The following is a 22,287-nucleotide window of genomic DNA, read 5'->3' as shown; positions in this document are numbered from 1 at the left end:
GTGTCTGAAATCAGTCCTTAGTTAAGTAGGAAGAGGGAATCGGATTTTAGACACTGATGAGGTCTCTAATACAATAAACACAGGGATGCTGATGATTCACTGGCGACCTGCAACATGATAATGATGCAAATATCCCTCAAAACAGGAGTTTAAAATAATTACAAATTCCTTTCAAGAGGCATACTTAGTGACAACATTGATATTAGGACATCCTGTGGCTGACAACTAAACCACAAACCAGCCCGACATGACACACAAATCTGTGTCTGTCTTTCCCTTTCTTGTTCTGTACTTAGATTTTGGCAGCCACAGGAGAGTTTTAATTTGCAGCCCATTTCTCTATTAATGGCAGTGAGTGTGTGAGTGGGTGGGTGGGTTATGTCTTGTGTGTGTGTGCGTACGCCTGTGCAGTAACAGAGAGAAGAAAAGGGAAGAGTCAATGATGCCAGCATACTACTCTCAGGGCCCTTCTAAAGTCCTCCATGTTTTTAATCACCAACAACTCTAACATCTAATTAATCATTAACATTTCTCCTGCTGATCCTTAACCCTCTAGGGGCGCCTTGCAGAAAATCTCTGTCTCACATTATCTTTGTGTCTGTGTGCATGTGCATATACAGTGTGTGTATGGGGTTGTAGCTTGGACAGCAATTAGTGTAGGTGAGGGTGCTAGTAGGAATGGAAAAACACCTCCTGCTCTGTGAGGCTTCTAACCGATATACCTCAGTGCATGTACTGGTGATGCAGTACGTTTCTCCCCCTAACATGTTTTATTGGCCTGGATATTCTAGTGGAGCTGATGAAGCTTTTTATGAAACACAGCAGATTGTCCAGTATATGAAAGGTTACAAGGAAGAAGTGTGCTGTCAAGGAAACAGTCTGCTGTTTCTGTTCACACATAGTTGAGAAGACTCACATAACACCAGTGTTGTATGGTAGCACGCCACTTCCTAATGCAACTCCATGGCTGTATCTCAAATCATACCCTACTCAGTATACAGGCCTATAATGAGTCTTCGCCATTGTCTGAATGTGTAGTGACATTTTTAGACCCTATATAGTGCCCTCAGTGTATCCCACAATGCATTATGAAAAGTAGTGTACAACTAATGGTCACTAAATTAGCGCTATGTAATGTCATCCGTTGTGCAGACGAACGGGAGTGGGAGCATTGTGACCTGTCTTACAATTATAATAATCCATTTAACTAATGTAACCTGATGTGTTATGTTTGTTTTATTAGTTATTGTCATATAATTTAATAAATTATGCTACAATGGCACAAATTATAATTACTAGCAATGTAGCTTATTTAGCCTAGATCGGCACATATTTTGTGCCACAACAATGACGTAATTAACAGGGGCAGAAAATGATGGTGGTAGGATCCAACATGGTCCAAAAGTAATATCCTGATGATCTCACTATAAAGTGCCCAACACTGAACTGTGTGTGTGTGAGGGATTTCAGAAACAGCCCAGATCTATGCAAAAGTGAGGAAGTCTGTCTGAAGCAAAAAGCACAACACGGTGCTTTGTGTTAGGAAGCCTTTCTGCCAGTAGCATTGTTAACTACAGACATACTGGTGTTTCTTCCAGGATATACACACCCTGTGTAAATAGCTGCCATTCAATCCTTGGTGCAAACAGCACAGCTTAAAAACAGATTATGTGTTTAAAAAAAAAAGTTGTTTTTTTAATGATAGTTGAAAAACGCTTGCTTTAGGAAATATTCATGTGACCCAATAAATAACTATGACATTGCAGTGCTCCACTTTAAAACTGACCCCATGCCAGTCAAGAATGAACACAGTGAATAGCTGAACATCTAGTGGTACATTAAAAAATCTAGCCTTCCTGTAAACAGTGCTGCTTGTGCTGAGATTTGTTTTATTCATGGCATGTGGCTGGAGCCTTGCAGCTAAAAAACTGAGACGTGAATGTGGCTGTGGTTGAACAGATGTGTCCTTGCAGTGTGTTGCGTCGCTGTGTCGTCTTACAGGAAGTCCCCTGGGTCCAAGTTGCATGGAGGTATGACGGGTCTGTTATGTGTGTTATCTAAATGTGTGTGGACGAGGGCATGTTTTCCACCTGTACCTTCCCCTTCTACCCTCCATAGTTCCCTTTACTTCCTCCTCCTTCTCATTTCCTCTCCTTGTCACGTCTCCACTCATCTACACACTCTCTTACTTTCTCCTTTCCTCTTACTCCTCCCTCTTCGTCTGCTTTTCTCCTTCTTCTTTGTTTTTCCTTTCCCCACTTCCTCTGCTCAGTGTGTACAGACAGGCGTGCACTTCACTGCCAGCAGTGATTTATTCTGCTTAGGCAAATGAGTGTGGCTTACAGCATGCTGCTCCCTTTCTGCTTCATCAGTACACATCGCACATAACACTCGGAGCAGGTTGGAGCCTGTAGGCACGCACACAACCCCTGAAATGGATCTAAGAGACATGCTTAGAGGGGTTCTTCTGCAGCACAATGGGCTGATGTGATTCACTCCTCTGTTTTGGATGTAGTGAAATGTGTAATTGAGCATGTGCTGTATATTATGCAGCTTGCGCCTCTCATGTAATTGTTGTTTTTATTGAGGAGTCCTCAGCTGGAAATATGGTCAGAAAATCACCTGTCGAGGTGACTCACTCACTCATTAGGCAGTGTTTAGTAATATTTAATTAACACAATCTCTGCTTCACTTGCACATCTCAATTAGCACAACATTGAAAATATTTGCCATATGCTCTGTGATTTGTATCTCATTTACTTACTTATAGCTACTGCAATGTGCTGATACAGAATGTTTTGTATAGTATGGTAATCCGTACCATCAACACATGCATAAGGAAATCATTTAGGAGTTCAGTCTAGGTTACAGAGGCTCTCTGGGCAGCAGCTCTAATCACACCTGTTATGTCATTCCCTTTTATTTTTTGCATGTAGGTGCCATGTGGCAGAGCACAAACTAATAAATTCACTCGTTGCCAGTCACATTACTGATCTCATTGTTCTGCAACAGCTGTGCCAATCACAATAAAGCATGACAACACCGGCTCAACAAAAGGAGAGCGGCTTCTCCAGCAAATTATATTATTGTCTGAATGGCGCAGACTGACTGGTGCAACCTGAACACACACACACCTCAATTTTGCAGCCAGAGGGTGTTCATTTAGTTTGTCCAAGGATGATGGAAATAAATAATAGATATTGATGAAGCCAAGAATATGACTATATCAGTCCAAGCTATTTCGATTAGTTACAGAAATTGGATACAAAAAGAATAAAGCATGTTACTTTTGCTAAAAAAAGAAAGATAAGAAAGGATGTAATCACAATGTTCCAATCAGTTGTGTATCTGACTTTATGTGCCAGTGTCAAAGGGTTAAAGGAAAGGAGGTGCTGCCCCATGGATACCTGTGACCTGGTCGACGAGGATACGGGAGGTGATGATGCGTCCGTACTGGGAGAAGAGCTGCTCAAGCTCCTTCTGGGTCATAGTCTTAGGCAGGCCACTCACATACAGGTTAGCATCACGAATGGAGGCTGAGCTGGGCCGAGCATATGACACCTGCGGGGGGAAAGAAAAGAGTTTTAGGGCTTATATGAAGAAATAAATTAGGGTTCTGGTGCTTTATTACACATTAAACCTGTGGGTGGTTAAAATATAAACAAGATTACAATATTGGAGGGCTTTTGTGTGTGTGTGTTGTGGTTGGGTAAGGGTGTGGATCATTGGAGCCACAGGGAGGAAAATGTGACTGTATTTTCTTAGTACACCTTGCCTTGGGGATTATCGTTGTTAGGAAAAGATTTAGCTACTTAGAACACTTGAGAGATAACACGCCGTGCCTCCCTCGGTCGTTGGGAGAGGCATGTTGTTCCCCTGTGTTTTACTTTTAAAGGCCAGTCCAGGTAATCGGTGGAACAAGATTAGGACTTAGACCAAGAAGTTACTTCATTAAAAATATTGATTACAAGCACTTTCATTTAGTAAAAAAATTATCAATCAGATTTCAAAAGCAGGTCGCACTTTTCCACCCAAAACATCCTATGTGTAAATAAATGAGGGGTGAACAGGAGTCCCTGCTGCACTGTGCAGATAGCTCTCCACCAGTAAACTTTCACATCTTGGATTTTGCTGCAGTTGTGTAAAGTGTAAATCCCATTACTACTGCTGCTGACTGGAGCAGCTTTACATCGCTGTACTTTCATTACATCTGACATGTAGAGACATAAGTCATCAAATAAGGTTAAAGTCAGGCAAATATAGTGGATATGCAGTCATATCCTTGAGCAACAGCATGGAAATCCTGCTGAACTCTAACAGTGAGAACAGCTGGCTTCTCCCGTGTCTCTTTTTGCTTTCACACATCTTCTGCCTTAGTCTCTCCGCTCAGCTCCTCTGTCTTCCTCTCTGCATCTCTTGCAGCCTGGATATTTTTCGTCTGCTTCCTTCCTGTATGCTGCCTCACTAAAACCTTTCTCCCTCTTCCAGATTCTGCTCCTCTTTGCTTCTCTGTACAGCTCTGCCTCATTTTCTCCCCTTGTCAGCCAACTCCAGATGTCTAATCCATCAACACCTCCTCAAGCTGTGAGCGGTATTGTGTACAAGTGTGGTTTAGTGCATGTGTGCAGGAAAGGTAGAAAAAAAAGAACTGTGATGATTAAAGTGATCACAAGCACACGCTGTATAAATGCGTCTCAGATTATGGTGCATGCGTGTCGCTGTGAGCTCCTCTCACCTTTGGCATGCTGCTTTCCCTCACACCTCTGTGGGAAAGCTGCGTCACAGCCATCACTGACAAAATCTGAGGTGTCATGGTGGAGGAAACCGCAGCAGTGAAATCAACTAAAAGACACTTCAGAGAGACACATTGCCCCGAAGCATCTGAATCTCTGGGCCAAGTGTTTCCTCACAAGTGTAGTGGCAGAGAGTGGGAAGGGTGTGACATGAAAGAGCGACAAACTTAATTTTAGAATTACCGCACTCCCTTTTAATTTGACTTGTTACCTTTAGGCTTTTCAGTCTGTTGTGGAGAAAGAAAGCAAGCAAAGTAGGGTAGTGGGAGGGAGGAAATAAAGTGTGAAGGAGCGATAGCGTCAGACAGAGATGCAGAGTTGTCTTCTGTCATTATGAAGACCGCCTTTATCTCAGGAACAACTTGAGGCAACCTCGTGTGTCATGAGAGTGTGAGAGTGAAAATCTGTGAACTCAGCCTGCTGCACTTAGTAAAGACTTGGTAGATTTTACCATCTCCATCCATGTGTTTACCTGTTTTTCCCCCCTGTTGGCTGAGGTCACGTTGCCTCTTTTTATATGTACAGCAGAGCTGGTGAAGCTGACCTGCAGTAACTGACACACTGCAACTCTTGTTCTCTAATCCCTTGGATATCTTGGCAAGGTGAGAGCATATTTCAGTGTATACTTGTTCAAGGAGAGATCTATTAGAGTTTTATGTGCTATGAATGGTGTGTGTGTGTTGACCACATAACCAGCAGTTTTCAAAATGGCAGAACTCTACTTGTGTAAAAGGTATAAAAGGAAAAAAAAGGTGTTTGTAACATTTGCATTTTTGCATTGCTTTGCTCTTTATTCATTAAAATGCTTCATAACAGCCTCTTAACTGGTGTCCTAGTAGACACGCTACTTAAATATTTTTATGCTGAGCTTTGTTCTCACTTTTTTCTATATTAATTTCAGCAATATAATAAAAAAGCACATATCACATGTCATGTGCTCTTTTCTTCCGTGCCACACATGTGAATACTGTGCTGAATCAAGGCCAGAGCAGAGTGTATGCTGTCCAGGAAAAGGGGGGGGGGGCTCTATGTGGGATTCCCTGTTTGCAAACAGGCTAATCCCATCCTATTAGATTAGATTAGACTAGATTAGATCAGATTAGATTAGATGACAGAAAGCGAGAATACAGGGATTACCATAGCAACAGATTACTGCCCATCTTAAAATCAACAACATATCCGCAGGCAGAGGACAGCAGTGAGAGGAGAAAATGAGATCAGCAGGAAGACTGATACATTGTTGTAAAACATCTGCAAAAACAAGTGTACGGCTTCATCGCTAGTCTTTATAATGCGTTTGGATGGAGGACAAGGCAACGCTGGCACAGATTTGTCTATATCATGTCTTTGACAACCACCACCAAGGCTGCATATTAGTCATGCCATTTAAAACACAATAACAGAGCCCTCAATTATTTTGGAAAATACGATGATTGACATGTTTCTTCCATTTTGCTCAAAGATATCTATATAATTTCACCTTTACATTTTGACATTTAGAAAGTAATTAGCATATCAACCATAGTCACAGGCCTTTTTAATGTGTCTCTTTGATTTAGATGGTCTTTTTATTTCAGAGGCTCATGCATGTTAATCCCATCTCACCCTCCAGCACAGTCACTAACTGTGTCACTGTCTCCTAACGAAGAAAGCAGCCCTATAATACAAATGTAATATGACCTCTACAACTTTGTGATAGAATTTTAGTTCTAGCAGTAATTATTTATACTTTTTTGTTGGTAATCAATGGTGATCATGTGTGTGTTGAGCTGTGAATGATGTCAGTTATACCTTGATTGTTTTGGTCTGAAGTCTGAGTCCATTTAACGTGTTGATGGCTTTCTCTGCATCCTTTGGATCAATGTAGTTGACGAAGCCGTAACCCAGACTCTGTCCTGAAAGGTCAGAAAGAAACATTTAGGACTTATCATACAAAATGTACTTTTTATTAACATATTTACATGTCTCCAGTGTTTCTAGAGACCGTATTCTTGTAACCTAAACAAGCTATCCAGGTTTGTTATTATAAGGGGACACGTGACACACCTGGGTGATTCACACATGATATGACACTTCTCTCTTTCTTTTGCTACAGAATCCATGACATCCGGGTCCCTGTTATTATTAGACAATAATTCTTTTCTGAAATTAATGGTATTATGGCAGGAATTTCAAATAACCCAGAGAGAGCTTTGTTATGTGTCCATTCTTGGTCTGAACCATTGTGTCCCCCCCTAAACATTGCTCTCATCTATAGACTCCGCCCTGGGCAGCACACATTTTTCCTTGGATAATCCTTTTCAACATATCTTCGTTACTACTGACATGATCGCAGCGACTCCTGCCTGGAGCACCAAGGTCTTAGTGTGACTTTTGTCATCCATGTGTCATGTGAGGTCTGCTCTGGTGCCACGACTGTTCAGATTTGTGCTGTTCAACATTCAATGAATGAGACAGCCTCTTTACCAGATCTTTGAACCCCTACAGGGACGATTCACTTCTGTATTCAGATCATTCCAGAGATAATAGTGTCTGACAGTAAAAACATCTCTTTTGTGTGTTGTAATTCTAATGTTGGTAGATTCAACATTCTGATTCTTGTATTCTGTGTTGTTGGTTGCTTGTAATGCTTGTGATGTTGGAGCTTGAAGGAATGTGAAGCCTTTATGTAAGAAACTAGAAACGTCAACTACTGATGGTCTAAAATGCGATGTGATATCTTCAACTCAGATTCTCTCTGAATTATGACAGTGGAACTCAGCCCCAACATATCAAGTATCAGAGTAGGTACAAACAACATATTTGTTACTGTCTTTGCAGCTGTGCTGTAAAAGAGAAAAAATACCACCCCCACTTCCCTTTAAGCTCAAAGTGTCTTAGATAGCAGCCTCCCTTTGAGAGTGAAGCCAGTCTGACATCTTCCAGTGTTTCCCCAAAAGATCAAGCCTTTCAACAGGCTAAGGACTTTAAGCGGACGCCTCCAGCCATCAAGGCCTCTTTCGGCTAGTTTTGAACAAACGGCCCCTATCCACTAACAGTACATATGAGCACGAAGAACCCCAGTCAGTTTGACAAGAGCAGCATGCACATATTCACACTAATGGGAACAGACAGCGGTTAGTCAGAGACAAAGTGAATCACAAAATATGGAGCATGGCTGTTTCACAAAATAAATACATTTGGGCTATGGATACCACAGCCCAGAACAGCTCAGAAGCAAGCCGTGAAAGGGCCAGGAGGGACTTGTAGTCCTAACATCAAACAGCTGATGATTTTCTCTTCTTCTCTCCTCTCCTCCCTCTTCTCCTCTGGATTAACTGTGGATTATCAGACACTCTATTGTTAATTAAAAACCTGCCATCCTAAAGAGACTACTGCTATTTATAACTGAGCATTCTCTTTTCACTGCCTTTTTGTCCTCGCTGACTCTTAGCTGACATCAGGTGTTAGGTTCGGCAGTTTAAATATAACTCACTAAGCTATTTTTGTGCCTTTTTGTTCTTATTAATAATAAACAATTTACTAATGGGCCACAAATGATAAAAACAGAAAGAAAACATAGTAAAAGTACCAAATGGATTGAATAAAGTAAAACTCTTGTAGCTTTAACTTACCAATAAACCATGATCACCCATAAAAGGTAACATAATTGCCTGCTACTTATAATGCTCCTCTATTGCTAACTTTCTCACTCATGCTTCCCACTTTTCCAGCACCTTCCTCACCCCTCTTTGTCAACTTGAACAAGGAATGCAAGGTTCGACAAGCACAGCCTCCAGAAAGTGCTGGCAAAGAGCACTCATGCAGGGCCATTGAAGTGGGATAGCTGGTGCTTAATGGTACAGAGACATTTAGCACTCATGGAGCAGTCCAGACAGCCAAATGGGGCCAAACTGGCAGCCACGGATGCTACTGCTGTAAAGAGGGAGTGTAGGAAGTGTCTGTGTGGCATGTGCAGGAGTTGGTATGCATGAGAGGGGATGCAAACATGTGCGTCAGCAATTGATTACAACAAAACCAGTATTTCCTTTGATCACTCCTTTGACGAATGTGATATTCAGCAGCTGCTATATGTAAATGATATTTTTTTGTGTGCTCTTTTGCTGGGTGTGTATGTTGTATCGTATACACGAGAGCTCAAGCTGGTATTGGCATATCTTCCCACCCACACTTGCGTCTTCACTCCCTCTTTGGCAAGGCTGAGGGCCTCCAGGGCTAGAAGGGAGAGGGTGGGAGCGAGGCTCGCTGGCTGGCATCATTCCCCAGGTGAGCGGGGAGATGAGGGTAGGCAGAGGGAGACATCTGCCTGCAGCATCAAAAAAGCTCCAGGAGGGGTATTCCACCCACCATTTCCAGCTTGCTACAGAGCAGCTAACAGCGGGGCGCCACCAGCAGACTGCTTGGGTGCTGGGAATCTACATGGATGGGTGGGAAATACAACGCCAACGCACCATACTGGCACAGATGTACACACATGTGCAGACACATGCACGTAAACATGTAATCACTCAATCACAGAGGTACACACAAACAAACACAAGCAGCAAAGTATGTCCTCACAGCAGGACAGCGAGGACTAAAGTGGCAGCTAGCTGGCTAGTAAGCGTGTTTTGTTTGTTGTGTTTTATTTCCAAAATTGTTTAGTTAGTTAAAGTTAGGAGCTGAACCGATGAAGAACATTTGTGTATTATAATCCTTTGTCACGTGTTTAAGCACAATTATATAGTGTGAGAACTCAACTGTGCTCTATACACGCAGACACAACGGGCAGTGTGTTTGGCTTCAGCCTGTCACAGCACCTCCTGTGTTCACCTCAATACTCCCCAGCAGGATCAGCCCTGCATGCTGCTTGCATTTGGATCACACCATTATAGTTCCGGCTCAACACACCACGGTTAAGCACAGTTCTGACGCAGTTGAAAATGGCTCAGCAACACTTAACTTGCCATGGTGTCATGCAGGAATGCAGGGTCAGCTCAGCTCAGGAGACTACAAAAAAACAAAAAAAAAAAACAAAACAAAAGCCTGATTTTTTTTTTTTTTTTTCATTTTTTGTTAAACCTGTGAACCATGTAGCGAACCTACCGTAATACCAATTTTTAGTGTAGTGGTAAAGGCTGTCAAAGCCATAAAAGGTCTTGTACTAAACATATCCTACTTTAGTGGTATGTCAAAATGATGACCATTTGCCCGAGAAAGTTTAAAAGCCTGTGAGTTTAAAGACACAGGATGTCTTCCTGTATTTTAGAATTACAGAAAAATAACCAAAGCCACTGCATCCAAGGCAAAACAGAGAAGCTATTAAAGAGGAATGATAAATGGGCTCTAATGGGCCTGTAGCTAACAGAAAAATCTGCCTTGTGCTAATCTATTAGCTTAATAGATACATTAAATTATATATTTTAATTGTCAATTAAAACCAAGAACCCAAATGATGCATTGCTCTTCATAATGGCCTTTTAATGAGGTAAGATATTCCTTGCCTTTGATTCGTCAGCTGCTTGCAGTTCCACTTGTTCAAATCCTGCATCATTTGTAACGACTTAAGAAAATGCTTGGCAGCCATGAAAAGAGGTCTTTTAATAAAAAGTATGTAAATTTCATCTAATAAATGCACAAGCCCCCAAATGGAACATGTGAGGTATACAGTACAATCTAGAGGACTAGTGTTTGTAACGATTTTACTCGTGCACTGGCAAAATGCTGTCAGTTCATGTTGTATAGGTTCAGGTATAGCACAGCAATGCTTTATCATATAGTCCCACATGTCTGCTTTCTCACTAAGAGACTAACCACATGTGGTGGGGGAGTGAAGAGGTGGGGGCTAATTTGAACCCACCTCCACTCTTTTGGCAGACCTTTTATGCAATCTGACATAAATTGTATAGGGAGGTGGGCATGTTTTTCAGTGGTAAAATCACTGCTATTTCTAGTGGGTAGCTCTTTGGTGTGTTGGCGAGGAGTTATGACTAAGCCATTATTTGTTTCCTGAGGAGCAGCAGGTTGCCCAATGTGTGAGATGAGAAAATGAGTGTACACCAAGCGGGTGTCCTGCCTGCTGGCACCACTATGTAATTTCACCTTTCCTTTCCCCACTCTGTGAGCACATACACATACTGTACACACAAAGAATGCAAATCCACACTTAAGAAATTCCTATGCAAAATAAAATCCATAACTATATGTATGTATAGATATACATAATATTGGCACATAAAGGCATGATGCATGAGGCATTTCTACAGTGAATTTACAGGTATATAATCATGTTCAGCATATTTATGTGTAACGCTATGATGTGCACAGTATGGCACACAATCATGTGCTAGAAGGTATACATAGACTCTGGCGCATATTGGCTGTCATTATTTTGTGCCTTTTGTTGTTATGTGACTAAGAGCCCTGTACTGCAGACATGAAAGCGTCTTCATCTCCTGCTATCATCAGGCAAGGCTCACACAACACACTATAGACTCTTTGATCTAAAATGGTAGCTACCCAAATGAAACACTAAGCTGCAAGAACCCTCTTTTTTACTGTGTACCTGGCTGCAGTTGTATTGTTCCTAATGATATTCTCTGGAATTGTGTAACTTTTAATTATAAGTTCATTTTAACCGTTGACACTATGCTGTCAAAACACATATGATGCTGCATTAAATCAGAATTATAGTGCCAACTTGTTCGAATTATTCACCGTTTTCACCATCACTGTGTTGCCGCTTCAGACCTATCTATGGTTTAATGACTGTGTTGCTGCAGATGCTATCCTGTTGACAAAGTCTGTCCACAGACAGACAGACAGGCGACTCTACCACAAAAACTAGCCATGCTGTCACAGCTGGTAAAAATCTGATAAAAATATTATCTGTGTGGAGGGACCTTTAAAGGCAATCTATAAAACATTTCCAGTTGCTCCCACAGTCCCACACGCTGTTAGCAGCTGAGCCTGTCTGTCATTCAGAAGTCATAGGAGGACAGAAACATCAGAAAGGGGGAAGGAGGTTGTGCAGGGATCATCAGCACTGTGAGCCGATGATGCTAACACACCTTGAGAGGACCGGGTCCCTCTCCACAGAAACAGGCAAATCTGTTTGGTCAGTCTTAAATTTAGCAACATTTTAAGATGAAGGGAAAACATTTCAATTTGTCAAAATAAATGTGTCACATTCACTTCTTCCATCCTCTCATATCACCTGACATGTTGCCCCTTGCTGCTGCAGCAACTTGAGGTAGTGCTATTTTTGATGGGCCAGTGCTCTCAAACATTTGAAAAGGTCCCTTGTCAACAGCTTCATATCAAAATACACTTTACTTAGCTTTAAACTCTCAACTACACAGAAAGCGGGGAGCAAGAGTTTGCAAAGGGATAAACAGCAACACAAGTACAGTAAGTGCACATTATGTGGCATGTATTGAGCCTGTTTAAATAACTAAATTCATAAACAGAACTACATCCCCCGCACACACGTACCTACTGTAGATTCCTCTCCCACTCACTCATTCAACACATCTTTCCCTCCTGGGTTGCCAAGGTAGCAGCCACTGTTGCAGTCAGGAGGCTCCCACTCTCAGCTCCCAAGGCCCTGCTTCCACCAACACACACACACAGACACACACTTGCCCACATAGAAGCTCAGGGACAAACACACGTAAACCACCCCCTCGCGGTGGCTCCCTGAGCCTTGGGGCCGATGGACTGCAGCCTGCACTGTGTGGGCTGGTTGGCTCGCTCAGCAGCTAAGAAATAGAAGGCAAGCTGACAGACAGAGAAGCCCCCTTTATAGTCTTGGATAACCCTGTTACATCACAACTGCAGAGCCCACCCTGCTGCACCTGCTTGAACTCCTTTTGAGAGTGCACAGGGTGACCTCCTCCCCAGTCCTGCAGTGCATGTTGGGGACAAACACATTGTCTGAGTCCCTCTTCTGCACAGGTATGGTGCACTGAAAGGTGGAGGGTTGGAGGGCAAGTAAACCAGCCCTGAGGCGCGTTCGGCCTCTGGATTTGAAGCTTGCACAAGGGACTGTCACAACCTCTGTGCTCCATGTAAAGGGCACTCAGAGTGAAATGAGAGGGGACAGAGGCTGTCTGACGTGAGGGTCACAAGAGGAACACTGGAGCCAGGAAAGCTCAGGACGTCCAATTCTGGGTCCTGAGCAGGAGGGGAGGGATTGCAAGGGGGAGGGGGGAGGGGGGGGTGCTAAAAGGAGAGAGACAGGACATTCTCGGGTCCTGGGACTCTAAAACTTTAATGTGTGTCTGCCTGCTTGTCTATGCACTTCTGAGCCTGGCAGCTCTCCTAATACCTGGCTTTAGAGATGTCAAATCCTTTTTTCATCTCTTTTCCTGTCAGATTTGTTCACGCTATCTTCAGCCTTCAGCCCATTTCAGGTTCGGGGAGCTGCAGCCTGTATGTAGAATAGAGTCACTACAGCAGATCTTCCCCGGCATGGTGTCAGTAAGAAGTATGTAATGTGTGAGCACACAGGAAAACATGGCATGTGTGCTGTTTAGGTGTTAGAATGAGTAAATGGGTCTCATCAGAAGGCAAACAGAGAAATAATAGGGAGTTTGTCCCTCTGGTAATTATGTGTGAATAACTCGGCTTGCAATCTGAAATATGACAGGCTTCACTCCTGAGAGTGGTGTCAATGTATATTTCAGTAGAGACAAAGAGATGTGGGTAAACTGAGGTATATAGTGAATATTTGATTTGTTCCCCATTAAACTAACAGACCTTGTGCAGGAGCTAAGCTCCACCCAGGCGTCCTTGCAGATCAGAGTTAGATGCATGTTTTATGTTTGCAATACTTGTGGGTGTACTTGATGTTTCCGAGCAGAAATTGAATGGCATTGAAACTAATGGATGTATGCTGCCTCACCCTCATGCTTCTGCATGCAAAGCTATCCAGCAAACATTAAGTGTTTTTTGCACCTACGCCACATGAAAAAGGCATACCTGTCATTATGTAAGAATAGGGTTTAAAGCAAGCTTTCACATAGTACTGAAGCTGCTGCTGTCTGTCAGAGGTGCTCCAGCTTGAACTACTCCACATCTGACATCACAGTCCATCTATATTTCATAGCCAACATCTGCTTGGCTTGCTACATTGTCACTATGATTTGCATCAGCTCCCCAGATCCCATGTATAAAACCAACACACGGAAGGTGACGAGAGTAGTGTGCACAAAACGCATCAGTTAGTCTGCTTTGGGATGATGTCTTTGCAGGCTGTGACGTAGACATAAAAATTATTTCATCTGCGTAAGCGGAAAGAAATTCTAAAAAAATCCACATTAGTTAAAGGTGAGCAGTTTGCTGCTGAAAAAAAGGGAGCCACCTGAAATATTCTGTCCATATTTACTGAGAAGGGACTACTGATGTCATGGCTACTGTGACAACTGTCACAATATAAGAATGCCCCCCACCTCACCTGCACCCCCCACTCTCCTCCCCTTTCTAATTCAATCAATTTGTGTACCAGCATAAAAAGCTATTTTCTTCTCCTCCATGTCATTATGAAAACAAATGCCTTCATTTCTCCAGCAGAAATGCAGCTGATGCAGAAAAATGATCCCGAAAAATGACTTACTGACAAGGATCAGTCAATTCTATTTCTGTGTGTGTGCATGGGTGTGTGTGGATGTTTGGGAGTGCTGATTCAGTGTATTGCAAATTCCATGTGAATTCTTCCTGCCGTTCCATAAAGGCTCAATTCTCTAAATGTAAATAGCTTAAAAACATTTTTTGCTACCTTTTTAAAGACAAAAAAACATGAGCACAAAGCAGCATTTCACAACCACTGGCGCTGCCTGGAATGCAGCAGAACTATAGTAAGGCTTCTACAGTATACGTGGTTGAGACAGCGAAAACACTTAAGATATCTTCTCTTTATGTGTACACAGACAGACAGGAAATTCACAGGTGGAGGGTCTGGGGCTTATGCACAAGTGTGTGTAGGCTGCAGCTAGGTGCGTGTAAGCTAGCTTTAAATAAAAGATTAACCTGCATGTCCCTAGCGTGTTATGAGAGCACAAGGCAGAGGTAGTTGTGCAAGCAGGCAAAGGAAGGTAGGCAAGCAGACAGGCAGGAAGGCGTGTGGGGAACATGAAAGACACCCAGAGGTGGCTCTTCCACCAGCTGAAGTCAGCCAGGGTGACAGACGGAGCTGAAGTGTCTACGCCTGCCCGCACTCGCCTGAGCCTCACGCCATCCCGGCGTCATTGGAGCTGACAGGAGCAAGTCCACAGGAAGCAGAGAGGACGCTGAGGACCTGTCTGTCTCTCATACCTTTGAGAGGTTCAAGTGCTCACACCTTGTCAGCATACACTCACAGGTCAGCCAAGATGTACACAGTTGTGGAGGAAAAAAAGTGAAGGCGCAGATCATTGTTTGCTTAATGTGAATTTAGCTGCATTTGAAAGCTTCTACAGCAGGTTAGAATGTAATATCTCTTACTTGTTATGTGTGCACTAAACAATCTCAAGAAATAATACATCTTGTAAGGATTAAAACTTAACACTATTATCCAAATACATTTCTATATAAATCTTTTGAAAACTTCTTTTGAAAAACTTGTTCTACACTCTGCATTCTCTTCATGCCGAATAACAGAATATGAAGGCAGCAACAGCTCATTATTCCCATCAGTATGAATATGTAGCTACAGAACTCTACTCCTCAAGACATATTTTCATAGTTTCATTCTAAAATCTAAAGATAATAAAATAAAATAAAGTTGTTCCTCATTTCTGATAAAAAAAAAACCCCCACAAACCTGACTTATTCTGTTAATGATCTGGATGAGTGTTAGAGAGCTTGAAGCCTGTTGGCATTCCCTGCTGGAAGAGATCTGTGCTTTGTTAGCCTAAAAGTTTGCACAGGAAAATTGCACCCATGGGAGAGCAAAACAGGCATACACCACAGGGGGAGATGGAGGGAGGGCAAGATTATTTATAACTTTTTTTTGCGCTGATGCTAAGTCATCAGACAGGCCTTGTAGTGCAGAGCAGAGAGGAACCCTAAATTGTTTAGAAGTGAGAGAACAAACATTTCTACCTCTCTTACAGTCCCCAGTTTGGGGCCTGAGCAGGTTTACAGCAATTCTGTTTTTTTTTAAACTCTCTCCAAACGTCTGTTGTTCACTTGGTTCCTCAAAAGGGAAAATCAGGTGGAGAGGGGACATGGTGATAGTGGTGATGATGATAGCATGTGGTATCTCAGCGTTATTTTTGTACACAACAGCCTCCATTATCCTGGTGTATCTGACTCTCAGGCTCCATTTTGTGGCCCATTACAGCAAAAGAGGAAGATGGTCCTGAAGAGGAATCATGGAGCAACAGAAATATACTTCAAAGAATGAGAGAACAGAAGAAAGCAGTCATTTCTGAGACTGCATAGCGTCTCTAGTTTACGCTTACAATGGTCATGTCTATTGGCCTTTTTAGTTACAGGGAATGATTATGTTTGCATGTGTACCTGTGTGCGTGTGTGTGTTTACTTTCTTCCTCTTGCCTGCTTGCTATCCGAGATTGGCTTGGTGATCTCGACTGCCTGCCTGGTGCTCTTTAATGAGATTATCAGGAGAAGAGTGTCAGTAAGTAGGATCTAAAATGAAAGCCATTATGGAGCATTATCACAGAGCCGCACCACCCTAAACCCCCCACCCCACCACCACCACTCCCGATCCATCTGCTATATCGCCACCCACACAGCCACTACGCCCAGATTACAGCCATGATTAGCACTGCAAAGTGCTGCTTAATTTAAACACCTCTGGAGAACATGTGGCACTTTGCTGCATTGCTGAGTCGCCGTGCTTGAACACACTCGTAGAGGGCAAAGACGGATTTCTCCTTGCATGCATATCCCTGTATACGTGATATATGGTATCTATACTTTTAGGTTTTACATCAGTGGTATAGCTTAATGTGGGTTTAGTAAATCTCACATTGAGTTTATAGTATCCCACTGGTTGATAAATTTAATCTGTAATCCCTGGTTACCTGTGATCTTATCGCGAACCAGCTTGCAGGACTCGATCTCGCCGATGCTACCGAACAGGCTGCGGAACTCCTCCTGGGTCATGTTCTGGGGCAGATAGTTGACAATGAGGTTTGTCTTGCTGTCGTCGTTTGTTGGGCCGGTCTGCATGGGTGAGGGGCAGCCACGGCTGTTAGTGGTTGGTCCGTTGGCTGTGTTGCCTCCTCCGCTCGGGCCATTTGTCACTGGAGCCTCCATGTTACTGATGATCTGGAGAAAGTCAAAGAGAGAGGAGAGGAACCATAGAGAGAAAAGGCAGAAAGAAGGACGGAAATGGAGTTCATTAGCAAAACCTCGTCTGTGATATAAAGCAATCTGTAAAGGTAACAGTGAAGATGTAAGGAAAAGCTGACACAAAAGTTGTTTTTTCAAATTATTGACCCAATGAAGAGGGCCTTTAAAAGTTGGCTTCTGCAAAAACATATATTTTAAACAAACTTTACAAAGTCCAGTTTTGTTAAATGTACAGAAATTGTTGGCTTTGTCAACATGGACAACCTAACATTTGATTTACAGATGGTTCTTGATGTTGCCAACAGCCAATAATGGCCTCATTAACAGCCTATTAATGCTCCCTTTAGAAGAATTTGCTTCCCATTAACTTCCTGTCTTCTCTTCCAACTTTTAGATGTCTCACAAATCGTTTCGATATGATGCAGGGTTAAATCAATAGCTGCTAGCTGCCCAGTCCTTGGGGGTTCAGAAAAGACCTTTTTCCTGACAAACCAACCATGTAGGTTACATTTAGAAGCTCCTGCTTTTTGACACAGCACACTGCAGAGTTACTTGCAGATCCTGTGATGACATTTTTTTTTTTTTTTTTTGCTGCAAAAGCTTTGCATCTTAAGTTGAAGTTCTGGGGCGGCTAATCTTTGACAAACTGGCAGTCGTTTGAAATCTCTCCCACTTGTAGATGATTTTCTAAGTGTGGGAATGATTTACTTCAAATAATTTGGAGATCTTTCCAGACTCAGTATCCACAACCTTTTTTTTCTTAAGGCCTTAGAGAGCTCATTAGATCTTGGCATCATTGACCTAGACACATACACAACAAAGCGAACAGCAGAGCCTGGGTGTCAGGGGGTTAAATAAGACATGTTCCACCTGTCACTACCTCAAGAGCTTTTTATCATTGACAAGTTAATCTGTAACCCCTGGCTCTAATTTGATGGATTTTAAGGTGTGACATGTGATATAGTGACTGATATATAACAGGAATTTTTGTAGTTAATAGAAGTGTATCATTGATTAAATAATCTTTTTAAAAGCCAACAATTTCCACGTGTGCTTTTCCACATGACTGTATATAAACATTTTTGGATTGTCACATTATTGTCACAGATTTCCATTACAGTGTTATTATGTCTGTCATGCCATTTAATACAAACATTAGTAAACCCATGCACCAATCACAAACTAAACATACATTCAACATTGAACATCTCTAAACATTGACATATACAACACACACTGGACACAGAGTGGATACACAGTTGTTATTCACGTAGCTGTGAGGCCTAACTAGTGGTCTGATAGCTGCTGAGATTTCTGGGAAGGGGACAGCAACAGGGGCGGCCTTTCAGCCAGCTGTCTGACTGCTGATGCTGCTGCTGCTGTGACAGAGAGAAGTTTTGCATTTTCATATCTGGTTCTGCAGAGCATCTCAGGATCAAAGTGTTCAAAGGGGGGAACACTGTGAGCTCGGTGCAAGTATGAGAAAACACGAGGGAGAATAAAAGGTGAGAAGGAGTGAGAGTAAGAGGAGAAAGAAGTAGGTTGCACTTTGCTTTTTATGCCAGAGCACTCTGATACTTATTTAACACAAATGCTTATTCTGAGTGAACATTATTTTCCAACAGAAAAGAAACACATAATTATTCTTACATTTGCATAAAAGGCATTTGTTTGATCAAATGAATGGCTTTTGTGGAGTGTGTGTGTGTATGTAGTATCAGTGGTAAATGAAAAGAGCGGAAACGATTAATCTGCATCTCTGTATCGTGAGAAGATAAAACTGTTGTCCAGATATTACATCCTCTAGTCCCTCTGACATGTATTGGCTTGTTTTACTTTTAGTGCAGTAGTGATGCTTATACTGCATCATAAAAAATAAAGAAAAATGTCTGTCCTTGTCCGTTCGAGCTGTTTCCATCATACCAGACCACAATAATGACCCAACAAGCTGAAACCCAGATTAAAATGCAAATATTCTTTAATCTAATTCAATCAAATTTTTAAAGTCTTCACTCAGATCTCCACCTCTCCCCAATCAACCATTCAGCTCTCAGTCTATTTTTATCCATTCCAAAGTACATGCAGACAGGCTGCACTTGGAAGCAGGGCTGGTTTTAGCAGAGGAGACACGACACACAAGTCGTATTTGGCTCTATTTCTGGATTATCAAAAGGCTGGACCTGTGTTCTAATAATATAGCTCAAAGCTGAATTTAAAAATTTCACAGTTTGTCCAGAAATAGTTTTCAGAACATTATTTTTGACATTTACAATGTGTGCAGTGCTTTAAGGCTTTAATCCCTTCACTTTTATCTGTTTGTCTACTTGTGGAGGTGAATGAAGCGACAGAGGAAGGCTTAACTCAAACAACCTCCGCTAATATCTTCTTTTGACAATATATCATAAATGACTTTGTTCATGATAGCAATGCAATGTAATCTGCATCAATAAAGTGACATTAGGTGAGTCAACATTACATTTTAAAGCAAATTTCAGAACAGCTACAGCTGGAAAGCCTGTGATTATAAACCTGTTATTCTATCAGCTAACACAATAATATAATAATAATATTATTACTAAAGCATCTATCTTTCCTGACTTAATGAGAATCTATTTGTAATTCTCATTATTTGCTATTCTCCTTTGCTCCAAGTGTTTGGAAACAACACCAAAAAATATCTCGTATTCTGCTTGGAACACAGACATGTGAGCAGCACACATGGCTATGCATTCACAGTCTGTGGCATCTGCAGTGAGTGGAAGAGCACACACACACACACACACACACACACAGAACAATGGCTCAAGCCCACAGCAGAAAACAAACAGACAGGGAGATGTCTAAAAGCTCTCAAGATGAGAGCTGCATGCAAATTGTTCTTTTGACAGTATCCTTCCCTACTCACTCACCACTCTACCACAACAGAGATACCGAGACAGGCTGAGAAAGACGAGGGGGGGGAGAGAGAGGGAGAGAGAGAGAGAGAGCGAGAGAGGAGGAAGGAGAATAGTATCTAGCCATAACAGAGTTGATTGGAGAGCGCCTTATTAAATCTGTTTACATTCCCTGCTGGGCTCCATTCTGTCAGAGAGACTTTCAACTCCATGGGACGTTTTCTGAGGAGTTTTTACACCAAAATGGCTGCCTCTAATTAACAGGGACCTGCCGAGTCCCAGTGTCCAATTATATTCCTCTTCTTGTTCCTGCCCACTAGCATTTGTGCTGCTCAGCAGTCCACTTCATGTTGGTTGTGAACACTCTAGCTGTCCCTGCTCTCCCACTGAGGAGCCTAGTGTTGAGGACAGAACTCCCTGCATGTCCTGCTGACTGGGTTCTACACACAGCCCTCTCAGACTCTCAGCTTCAAGATGCAGCTTCTTCTGCTCACAAGTTATACTGCTGCTTGTGTAGGAGGCAGAGCCGGCACAGGGCCTTTGTATGTTTTTTTAGTAAAACCTTGTCGAAAGTTATCAAACATATGAAACAAATGAAGAGGGTGTCAGATAATGGTTGTTGTTTATAAGTTGGAAAAGAGCTGTCAATGTTAAATCTGCTTTCTCTCAACAGTTAAAGCTATAGCACAAGCAGCATGGTAGGGACCCCTTCTGAACGTTATAAAAGGTGCTTGAATGCTCAATACAGGACAAAGGGGGAATTAAAAGCTAGACAACAGTTGCATCATGATAAATTGTCAAACACTGTGTTTTTGAACAAAAGGCGATATACTGACTAGGCTAAAGAAGCAGTATATTCCAGTTTATATGCAGCTATGCATAGTCTGATTAACCAAACCACAACATTGTCAATGGTGCAATTTTAAGCTAGTTTATTTTTCAGCTCAGATGCCTCATCACATGCCTCTACAAGCCCTACAAATTGTTGGCTAGCTACTGAGTGTTCCAGGGGTCGTCTCAAATGTCTCAAATTTTAGTAAGATTGTGGTAAATTTCCAATGTTCTGTGTCAATGTGAGTAATACCAGCATAATTCAAAATACATCCATAACAGAAAATGTTAACATGACCACATGACTAAGGAAGTAGGTTAGAAGTGAACACTTTGTGTAGCAGCACAGCTGATTTGTGTAATATGTGTTTTAAATATTAAACTATAAATATGTGCATGTAAATGGGAAAAAAACTGTGCAACATTTATTAGCTTCCTCAGATACAAAAGGACGATCAGCAGATAAAATGCTTTTCAGCTTCCCCTGTCACTGTAACCCCCCCTCCCTGCTGCCCTCTGTCTGCCGCCCCATCCATCAATCTCTGCTCCAGTTCCGACTGTCTCAGTCAGCAGCATCACCAACCAGTGCATATTTATGTAAACACAGTACAATATCAGATCATATTACTTCATGGGTGTGTAAAATGGCTGGGCCATCCATTTGGCAGCAGTAGTCTCCTTACCATCTTTGGCTGTGTCAGCAATCCCTTCTCTGCCCAGCCCTGGAGCTGTGGGAGCTCTGCCTGACGCCACTGTGTCTCTGTCGACCCCTATGGAGCGGAGCACAGGGAGGGAGGGACGCACGGCCCACCGTCAACATCATACACTCACTTTGCAAGGTTAGGGTTGTAGTGGGATTTGGGGAGTGAAGGGGAGTTGAGGGTGTTAGGAAAATGGCAGCTCACTAGAAAAACACAATTACACCTTTGCAGTCACCACCAGTCAAACTAAAACAGGTGGCTCAGGAGTTGTTTCTTGGCTGCTATATTACTTACATAGCTAAGATAGAAATATTGGGATATATATTATTTCTGTGAATTGTTTTAATCATCTGAGCACCTGCATGTGTGTTGAAGCCGGCAGATTGGTGTGGTGACTGCAATGACCTTGGCTGAGTTTATAATGAGGGTTTCCCTTTTGCTCTCTGTGGGTAAACAAGCCTGTGGTTGAATAGACAGAAATGCCACAAATGAGCAGGAAGTCTGTTCACAGGCTCTCCAGAGCAGGGGGCTTAAATGCCTGCAGCTATCTATGGATGCTACAACAGCCAATTTAGCAGGAGAGGAGGAAGAGAGGAGGTATGACCTCTGCCTTCATTTACTCCTTCAGAGAGATGAAGAGCAGGAGTGAGGGATCAGATGGGAGGAGGAAGTAAAGGCAAGGGCTGAATAATGGGGAAGACACTTCCAATACTTCAAAGAAAGGGAGAGACGGAGGTGGGGGTGGGGGGATTCTGTACATGTTCTGTTGTCAATGTGTCTTGTAAACTT

The 22,287-nt window shown here is 42.4% G+C and overlaps 1 protein-coding gene across 4 annotated transcripts in view; it reads right to left on the bottom strand.

Moving 5' to 3' along the window:
* The window catches only part of elavl4 (ELAV like neuron-specific RNA binding protein 4), a 63,354-nt gene that overhangs the window by 15,570 nt on the left and 25,497 nt on the right, over positions 1 to 22,287 (bottom strand). For all 4 annotated transcript variants that reach the window (XM_028403549.1, XM_028403550.1, XM_028403551.1 and 1 more), the window contains 4 exons: positions 21,481 to 21,567; positions 16,802 to 17,048; positions 6,585 to 6,688; positions 3,408 to 3,561 (listed from right to left, as the gene is read on the bottom strand). In XM_028403549.1, coding sequence (XP_028259350.1) covers positions 3,408 to 3,561; positions 6,585 to 6,688; positions 16,802 to 17,048; positions 21,481 to 21,567 — 592 coding nt within the window. The remainder of the gene's footprint in view (positions 1 to 3,407; positions 3,562 to 6,584; positions 6,689 to 16,801; positions 17,049 to 21,480; positions 21,568 to 22,287) is intronic.

Source organism: Parambassis ranga, chromosome 4, assembly GCF_900634625.1.
Source record: "Parambassis ranga chromosome 4, fParRan2.1, whole genome shotgun sequence".
Classification (NCBI taxonomy): Eukaryota; Metazoa; Chordata; class Actinopteri; family Ambassidae; genus Parambassis; species Parambassis ranga.
This window is presented reverse-complemented; position numbering and strand designations above follow the sequence as displayed.